We start from the raw sequence: 9357 nt of genomic DNA on the forward strand, positions 1-9357 counted from the left end.
AAGCCGAGATCTAATCTTCCCATAGCTAGACCGCAACAAACGCCAGTCCGAACAGAAAGAGACAAATAAGAACACCCAAAAGAGCAGCAAAGGAAACCCCGTCACGTATTGGGAAAGAGTCAGGGTGTATGGCTCCTGCAGTGCGTAGACACAGTGGGAAGAGGCTAAGGATAGGTTGCAACTGAGAGTTCCAGCGATGCAGCAGCAAAGTCACCTCGTCTCTATTGACAAGCCATATCGGTTTCAGCGTACTCGAGCCATTCTCCAGAGAGGGACTTCTTCCAGAATCGTACAATACCATCATCGCCTGAGGAAATGAGGCAGTCACCTGTGTAGAGACTAATTAGCACTGAGGGCAGTCTCGACGTTCCATTGTGAAGGGGGTCTGCCACTAACCAGCGTATGAAAAGCCAACTTGCCACACGTCTAAATGTTTGCTGTCAATGCATGCAATTTCCTTGAATGAATGCTTGAACTGAGAATCTGCGGGTGCAGCACGACTGGACATCGATACAGGAGCACGGCTTGCAAGGGCAGAGCCAATACCTGACTGGGTAGTCGCACGAATTGATGATGACTGCGATGAAGAATGTGCGTGGTTGCCATTGGAAGTCTGTGACCCAGAGCCAGAGGCCGTTGTATATACCTCAAACACTCGGATGAAGCCATCCTTGCAGCCACTAGCAATGAGGTCATATCCCCTCACTGACCCATTGGCCCAAGAGATATCCCTCACAAGACCGCCATGTCCCGTCAATTCGATGGCGTGGTAAAAGCGTCGACTTGCATCAGTGCGATAGATCTTTACGCTGTCCATGGCGGCCACCACCAGCGACAGACTTTTGCGATCTGAAGAGGGCAATACAGAATGCGTAATGTCCGAAGGATCATGGTGAAACTGCACTTTGAAGCTTGTCTCTTCTCCACGCTGGGGAGCAGTGCAGACTCTAAATTGATCTAACGGCTGCCAATCCGCAAGAGTATCGGGGCTTACAGGCTCCATGATCATCAGGTAGCCATCGCGAGTAATAACGGCCATCCAGGATTCCAGATCAATGTTGCGAAAATCGATTGATACAAATGGGTGGCGCTGAGGGGCGGTCATGCGAAAGATAGACCTGAAACGTCGGCCTGAATTGGGGGGTTGCGTAACATCCTCCTGCCATATCTTGCATTTCATGTCTTCACCCACGCTGCCAATGTGCTGGCCCGTGAAAGGGCCATTCCAGGTCGCCTGAGTAACAGTTAAAACACAACAATACCAGACCAGATACCAAGGAACCAGGGGGCCACTGCCGTGGGAGTGCTTACATCACGGATCTCCGCATCATGAGCACGCCAAGTATCTACGAGCTGCCATTCACCGTCTTTCTGGTCCCAAACCTTCATGCGGTGATCAGTTGAAGCTGTGACGATGCGATTGCCATAAAAGTTGAATTTGGTGACCGAAACCAGGTCTCTATGACCGGCGTCGAAGTCGGCGAATCCAGCCATGATGGGCGTGTGCGGTATCCCCAATCAGAGACGAGACGATCAAATCAATCAATCAGAATGCACAGCAACCAGCCTTTAGCCACCACCTTCAGGAAGCAAACATTCAGAGACGCGTCAAAGATCAACTGCAGAAACCTTAGAGGTGGGGGGTGAAGCCTTCCCCTGATCTATGTAGATCCGACCTTGCAATCGCCTATAGAAATCAAGCAAGGCGTGCATATGAAAGCGCCGGGATGCGATAGCTTCAGGCAGCTTAGGTAAGGCAGCCACGCCCGATGCCGGTCGGAGCTGGTCTTCACCGCCTATGGGAAGAAAAGGGCGGTCAACGATGTACCGGCAGAATAGAGCTCCTTCCCCAATTTCTCCACTTGCCTCTTGATGCCACCTTGCCTTTCTCCAGCGCCAGAGAGATTACGCGTCCTTATGGAAGTGAAATTCTACTTAGCATGAGGCCTTGGAGATAGGCTCACATCAAACCATTTGCGCGATGGCAGCAGCAAATACAAGCTCTCTTTCTCGCCAGGAGACCTGGCGGCTCTTCGCCTTGGTGGGAGCCTGCGTCGGCATCCTTCTGAATACTTTCCAAGGCGATGGCGCGCCCTTGGTAGCTTCGCTCGCGTTTAGCGGTATCGCTTTCGCAGTCGCATTTAGCATGATTCGATGGCTTGTACCAGTGTTCTTGAAGGCGGGCCTGAAAGGGCGAGATATGGCGAAACCCAGAAGACCCGAAATGTATGGATAACCCATGTTTCTTCATTTTCTTGTATGATAGCTTATCATTGCGTACTTGGCGTTATGGCAATGCTAATGGGATTGTAATTAGACCGGAAACAATGGGAGCCGTTTGTGCTATTGTCTATCTCCTTGCTCTGATATTCTTCATCCCCTTTGCCTTTTACAAGGATATAGTGGCTGCCACCTCAGGTGGAGGCAACCGAGATGTCGTAATCGAGGTAGAACATGTTGAGACTGGCCGGATGCTACACCGGTTTCCGCATGGGAAGGTCTGTCATTTCGGGTGCTCTAATCTGCGCTAGCTTACTGACAGCGAAATTACACAGCTTGCATCCTATCTTTCCGGTCTTCTTTCATTGCAATGTATCGTCATTCTCGGAATTGGCGACGACCTACTTGATATCCGATGGAGACACAAGGTCCTCATTCCCGCCTTTGGCGCTATTCCGATGCTTATAGTATACTTTGTGGACTTTGGGGTTACGCAAGTCGTCGTGCCAGTGCCGCTGCAGCCCTATCTGGGCTCCACTATCGACCTCGGCTGGTTGTACTATGCCTACATGGCGGCCGTGGCCATCTTCTGCCCCAACTCTATCAACATGCTGGCCGGAATTAACGGAGTTGAAGTGGCCCAGTCTCTGGTGATAGCGGTTCTGCTGATAGCAAACGATGTCCTATATCTTGCACCCATTACACCATACCCGCATCCGGCAACGGACTCCCATCTGTTCTCTCTATACTTCTTGTTGCCTTTTGTTGGAGTGTCCGCGGCCCTCTTGTGCCATAACTGGTACCCATCAAAAGTTTTTGTGGGAGATACCTATTGCTACTTTGCGGGTATGGTGTTTGCCGTCGTTGGCATCTTGGGTCACTTCAGCAAGACGCTTCTGCTTCTCTTCATCCCCCAGATCTTCAACTTCCTATATTCAACGCCACAACTCTTTAATTTGATTCCTTGCCCGCGCCATCGGTTGCCCAAGTTCAATTCCGTCACTGGGCTGTTGGATGCATCGGTGACCGAATGGACTGTCCCGCCATCGCCACTGGTGGCTACTACCCTAAACCTGCTGCACACATTACGGCTGGTGCGCGTCACCAAGAACGAACAGGGCCAGATTGTCGAGTCGACAAACCTCACCATCCTCAATCTGTGGCTCGTATGGGCTGGGCCGATGAAGGAGAACCAACTGGCGTGGAGCATGGTGGCTGTACAGACATTTTGCGGCCTTGCAGGTCTGTTTGTGAGGCACCGCCTCGCACTGCTGGTGTTCCGAGAAGATAATCTGGCATTCGGGAGTTCCGTATAGTAATGGGAGTGTGGTATAGTATAGAGTGTTAATTGTAATCGAGATGTTCAATTTAGAATGCAAGTACCTTCAAGAATTGTTTTTAGCACCACACAGACTGGGCAAACAACTAGTCACTATGTAGAATGAACGAAGAACTGTATTATGCTCAATCGACAATGCCATGAAGAACCCCCAAACTAGCTCCTTCAGGTGCTATTCATAGCTAGCTTGGAGCTAGACACTGCCTTTGAAGGATTCTTAAAAAAAAGTGCGCCATCGACGTATGGAGCGTTTCCTACGAAAGAGACTACTATAGAGCTGAAGAACATGGACAGAGAGGACGGCTCCATAGGTATCGTTTAGTAGGCCCCACATCTCCACACCCCACATCCTCCACCAACACACCCACTAGTATTTCATTCTATAGACACCCAAGCCATATACTGTGCTAACTGCTAACCACCACTTACTACGCTGACATCCAGCCCCTTGCACCAACAGCAACGGCAAATATCCATTGGGGGAACCACAAAACAGCTCCTTGTTCTGCTCAAGGATTCACTCTACAAATGGCAAGATGACTGTACAAAAATCTGAGTCAATTGAGCAATAAAAAAACCATGTTATCCGTCTATCTCTCGCTAAAGAAGGCTAAGTTCTCCGGGTGTTCTTGTAGCCATAGGAAGACTGGTTATCCTGTGATCATGGCCTCCTGGGACTCAGTGCAAGTATACGGCGCGCTCAATCCCTTACATTCTCTCATATCTAGGCCTGGCCAGTCATTTAACTTCCTCTGCTAAAGCCTCCATTTTTTTCCCCTCGTACTCGTATGTAGTCCTGCTTCAAAGTCATAGTACTATCAATTACAAAACGATTACGAGCGGAAGAATATCCACGAACGGCGGAGACTCTAAACTGTTATAAGGGGATCTAGCCCGCTTGAAAACCCCGAATATCTCACTAATTGTGACGAGTGGAGTATAAGGACCTGTTCTACTACGTACTGCCAATGTATATCTACTCCGTACTCCATTCAAGTCAGCGAAAGCGCCAATCAACACTCCTACCTACCTGGTAGGCTACTATGCATGTATACTCGGTTAGTGATTTTGCCTGTCCTCTTCCATCCGATCAAATCATTCTCCATCTGCCCTTCCACCATCTTCGAGTTGGTCTGACTTGACAGCTCTCTACAAAAAGCCAACGGATATGCATATGTTTCTAACTGACCGAAGATGCTAGGTGTCTCCAGAGCTGCCACATGCGATCTTGTCAAAACCAATATCTCGCCTGCATGGAAGAGTGCTTTCTTTTGAGCTGTGAATTGTCCCATGTCCTACTCCGGAGACGGGAGAGTTATGTGTATACAGAAGATACCCCATTAGCATCGAGCTGATACTGACTGGCTGGTTTATAGGGTAACTCAGAACGAAAGATCCCAGAAGTATTGTTGCCCAAGATGAGATACAGAACACCAAGAATTCAGAAACCTTCTAGAGGAGGGTCGACACGTCGACGAAAACCTCTGCCAATCGGTAAGTCATGCATTGAACTCTGTTCGACAGCATCGCATATTATGTTGTGTTTCTACTATAGTGCCACCAGCAGAGTACTGCAACTTTCGAATGAGAGCAAACGGCCCGCATCATCGTCTAACAAAGAATGTATTAACGGGAGCATCCAATCAGTACCAAAATCGAAAATCGATGAACAATACTACACGAAGCGTGTGAACCATAACGTGTTTTCGATCTACAAGCCCAGAAGCTTCTACATTGACTCATACTCTCGCCATACTCCGATAACGGATAGCTCTACCAGCAATATGACTCAGGCGAGAGCTGTGAAATGTGATCGGCTGATTCGCATCTTTTGAGGAACATACCTTGTGGGAACCACTATTTGGGCATATCAAAAGCGGCTCTCATGGACTACGAAGTGTTGACATGTGGAAAAAGGAAGGCGTGCGAGACATAGCGCTGCTCAGCTACTATAGCGTCAGGGAATCAGCCAAAAGAGGTGATGACCTGTGGTCTTGTCGATCAAATTAGGCAACATCACAAACTAGCGCCATTTTCTCCAGTACTAACCGCGCAAGCTAAGCATTCCAAGTGGGCTAATCATCCCTCTTTCCCGAAAAAACAGATTATCGGGCCGGAACTCCAAAGGACTCCGGGTTTTATCCGGAGATTGGCGGTCAATGATGTGCCAATGTATGATTATTCGTGATCCTGACCGACATGAACAAGAAGCAAGTAGTGGATGCGGCCAGACGGCATGCGTGCAATTCGTACAGTGCTGGTGACCATGACACATCCAGAAAAGATAGACAGTTGTTGCAGTTCAAGATGAACTAGGCGCTTCTAGTGTTAATCGGCACATGCAACTCATACTCTTTCAAATCCAATCAATCCAGACCGGTTAGTCAGGGCGGCGTCATTTGCCGCGTCTAAGCGCCACTCCGGCCGGTGTCGGTCCCCAGAATTTTCGGCCGTAGCCAATCGCCACCCAGCAATTGGGTGCTGACCACCGACACCGGCGCTGCCCCTCGACAAGCCGCGCTGCGACATCGCGGGTCTTCCCCAGTTAAAACCATCTTCGCTTCTCCCACTCCAGCTGTTCATATTTCCTATCTATCTTTCACTGTCTTTCCCCGTGTTTGGGCTTTATCCCTTCTCCTCATTTCTCCCCAAAACTACACTCTCATCCCCCACATTCTATATTTCCGTTGATCTCCCACATACACATTGCCCCTCATGCCTGGCGCTGATAGGAAACCCAAGACCTTGTATGACAAGGTCCTGGATCACCACATTGTCAACGAGCAGGAAGATGGTACTCTCCTGATCTACATTGACAGACACCTTGTCCACGAAGTCACATCTCCCCAGGCCTTTGAGGGTCTCAAGAATGCTGGTCGCAAAGTCCGCCGGCCGGACTGCACTCTGGTGACCGTTGACCACGTATGTCTTTCATTTCTTTTTTTTTATCCTATATTAGGAACGAGTCAGTCACTAACTACCTTGATAATAGAACATCCCCACCTCCTCCCGCAAAAACTTCAAGAACGTTGATGAGTTCATTAAAGAGAACGACTCCCGTCTGCAATGCAGCACCCTCGAAGAGAACGTCAAGGACTTCGGTCTCACATACTTTGGCATGGGCGACAAGCGTCAGGGTATTGTCCACATCATCGGTCCCGAGCAGGGTTTCACCCTTCCCGGTACCACCGTCGTCTGCGGTGACAGTCACACCTCTACACACGGTGCCTTTGGTGCCCTTGCCTTCGGTATCGGTACCAGTGAGGTCGAGCACGTTCTCGCCACTCAGACCCTCATCACCCGTCGCAGCAAGAACATGCGCATCCAGGTCGATGGCGAGCTGCCCGCCGGTGTCACCAGTAAGGATGTCGTCCTACACATCATCGGTGTCATTGGTACCGCCGGAGGTACCGGTGCCGTTATCGAGTTCTGTGGTTCCGTCATTCGCAGCCTGAGCATGGAGGCCCGTATGTCCATGTGCAACATGTCTATCGAAGCTGGTGCCCGTGCCGGTATGATCGCTCCCGATCAGATCACCTTCGACTACCTGAAGGGCCGTCCTCTCGCTCCCAAGGTCGACAGCCCCGAATGGACCAGGGCCGTCAACTTCTGGTCCAGCCTCGCCTCTGACGAAGATGCCGTCTACGACAAGACCGTCATCATCGACGGCAAGGACATCATTCCCACCGTCTCCTGGGGTACCTCCCCCCAGGATGTCATCCCCATCAACGGTGTCGTTCCCGGCCCCGATGACTTCGAGGATGAGAACCGCAAGCTCGCCTGCAAGCGCGCTCTTGAATACATGGGCCTGACCGCCGGCACCCCCATGAAGGACATTACGGTCGACAAGGTCTTCATTGGTTCTTGCACCAACGCCCGTATCGAGGATCTCCGCGCCGCCGCCAAGGTTGTTCGCGGCAAGAAGATTGCCTCCAACATCAAGCGTGCCATGGTCGTTCCCGGCTCCGGTCTTGTCAAGCAGCAAGCCGAGTCCGAAGGCCTCGACAAGATTTTCTCTGACGCCGGCTTCGAATGGCGTGAGGCTGGTTGCTCCATGTGCCTGGGCATGAACCCCGACATTCTCTCCCCCCAGGAACGCTGCGCCAGTACCTCCAACCGTAACTTCGAAGGTCGCCAGGGTTACGGCGGTCGCACCCACCTGATGTCCCCCGCCATGGCTGCCTCCGCCGCCATCGTCGGCAAGCTGGCTGACGTGCGCGAGCACCTCACCTCCAGCCCTGTCCTCGGCAAGGTGCAGCCCAAGATCGACGTGCAAGAACAGCTGCACGAAGAGCCCACCACCGAAGATGAAGTCGAGCGCATCATGGACCTCCCCGCCGACAACGAACCCCACACCAACTCTTCTGCCACCGCCACCTCCTCCGCCGGCCTCCCTAAGTTCACCACCCTGAAGGGTGTCGCCGCCCCGATGGACCGTTCCAACGTCGACACCGACGCCATCATCCCCAAGCAATTCCTCAAGACCATCAAGCGTACCGGTCTTGGCAGCGCTCTGTTCTACGAGCTCCGCTACAAGGACGGCGCCGAGGATCCCTCCTTCATCCTGAACCAAGGCATCTACCGCAACTCGAAGATCCTCGTTGTCACCGGCCCCAACTTCGGCTGCGGTAGTTCCCGTGAACACGCCCCCTGGGCCCTCCTCGACTTCGGCATCAAGTGCATCATCGCCCCCTCCTTCGCCGATATCTTCTTCAACAACACCTTCAAGAACGGCATGCTGCCCGTCGTCATCAGCGACGAGGCCGTCCTGGCCAAGATCGCCGCTGAGGCCCACGCCGGTCGCGAAGTCGAGGTCGACCTGGTCAACCAGCAGATCAAGGACGCCGCCGGTAACAAGCTCGCCGACTTTGATGTCGATGGCTTCCGCAAGCACTGCCTGATCAACGGTCTCGATGACATTGGTCTTACTCTGCAGATGGAGTCCAAGATAAAGAACTTCGAGAACAAGCGGACCATCGAGACCCCTTGGTTGGATGGCAGTGGTTACTTGAAGCGGGGTAACCGTGGCGGCGCTACTATGGTGCAGGCGGCGCCAGTGCCCAAGACCAACAGGGGCGATGTTAAGTCTGAGCCTCTGGAGTGGTAGATTGCATACATTTCGGGGTTGAGAGTGAACTCTTGCTTTTTGATTTTGATTTTTCTGGTTGATATGACTTGATGATGAAGCTGGATTACGGGGTTTCCTTTTTATCATTTTACTATTATTTTTTTCTTGACTCGATTTCGGCTATATATCACTTTTGTTTTGGGGAAAAATCACTTGCATCTCGGCATAGGAAGGACAAATACCATATGAATAGGGTTAATAAATAGAAACAACAACAAGAAAACTTGTCTTCATACATACATACATTACTGGTCTTTAAAAGAATTTCCCTTGTGAATCCATAATTACCATTTAGGATTATTATATTGGCCCTTCGATATTATTATGACTCTTCTTTGCCAAGGCGAAAACACGTAGTAAGTAATGGTAGTAGTCGTAGTAACGAACTCAAATCAATCTCAGGTCAACAAAAGTGCAATGAACCAAAAACTCAACGCAAAAAAAACAAAACAAAACATGTAGTACTAAGCAATAAACATATCCCCCAAGTATATTATGAAAAAAAAAAAAAAAAAAAAGCATCATCATTACCAATCACCCAATCATTCCATCCATCAATCAATCAAAACAAACACAATTCATCCTCCCATGTAAATCATGCTCATATCAGCAATCATTCAATTCACTCAGTCAGTCAATCAATCAATATCCCATAAACGCGTGCAAGCAG

The 9357-nt window shown here is 50.4% G+C and overlaps 3 protein-coding genes across 3 annotated transcripts; 2 read left to right on the top strand and 1 right to left on the bottom strand.

Moving 5' to 3' along the window:
- Nucleotides 1-221: 221 nt before the first annotated feature.
- Nucleotides 222-1577, bottom strand: BO79DRAFT_187163 (putative nuclear pore protein (SEH1); the record flags this gene model as incomplete). The annotated part of the gene is made up of 3 exons (XM_025680526.1): nucleotides 1312-1577; nucleotides 397-1234; nucleotides 222-328 (listed from the first exon to the last, which is right to left on the bottom strand). Exons 1-3 carry the CDS (start codon nucleotides 1492-1494, stop codon nucleotides 222-224), a joined length of 1128 nt encoding a protein of 375 aa, XP_025543861.1. The 5' UTR covers nucleotides 1495-1577.
- Nucleotides 1578-1923: 346 nt separating this feature from the next.
- Nucleotides 1924-3560, top strand: BO79DRAFT_284555 (UDP-N-acetylglucosamine--dolichyl-phosphate N-acetylglucosaminephosphotransferase). The gene is made up of 3 exons (XM_025688255.1): nucleotides 1924-2226; nucleotides 2318-2498; nucleotides 2556-3560. Exons 1-3 carry the CDS (start codon nucleotides 1982-1984, stop codon nucleotides 3534-3536), a joined length of 1407 nt encoding a protein of 468 aa, XP_025543862.1. The 5' UTR covers nucleotides 1924-1981; the 3' UTR covers nucleotides 3537-3560.
- A 2591-nt stretch (nucleotides 3561-6151) lies between these two features.
- luA (3-isopropylmalate dehydratase LEU1) lies at nucleotides 6152-8921 on the top strand. Its single transcript, XM_025688256.1, has 2 exons — nucleotides 6152-6481; nucleotides 6552-8921. Exons 1-2 carry the CDS (start codon nucleotides 6275-6277, stop codon nucleotides 8664-8666), a joined length of 2322 nt encoding a protein of 773 aa, XP_025543863.1. The 5' UTR covers nucleotides 6152-6274; the 3' UTR covers nucleotides 8667-8921.
- The last annotated feature ends 436 nt before the right edge of the window (nucleotides 8922-9357 follow it).

This window comes from Aspergillus costaricaensis (assembly GCF_003184835.1).
Source record: "Aspergillus costaricaensis CBS 115574 unplaced genomic scaffold BO79scaffold_3, whole genome shotgun sequence".
NCBI classification, from domain to species: Eukaryota; Fungi; Ascomycota; class Eurotiomycetes; order Eurotiales; family Aspergillaceae; genus Aspergillus; species Aspergillus costaricensis.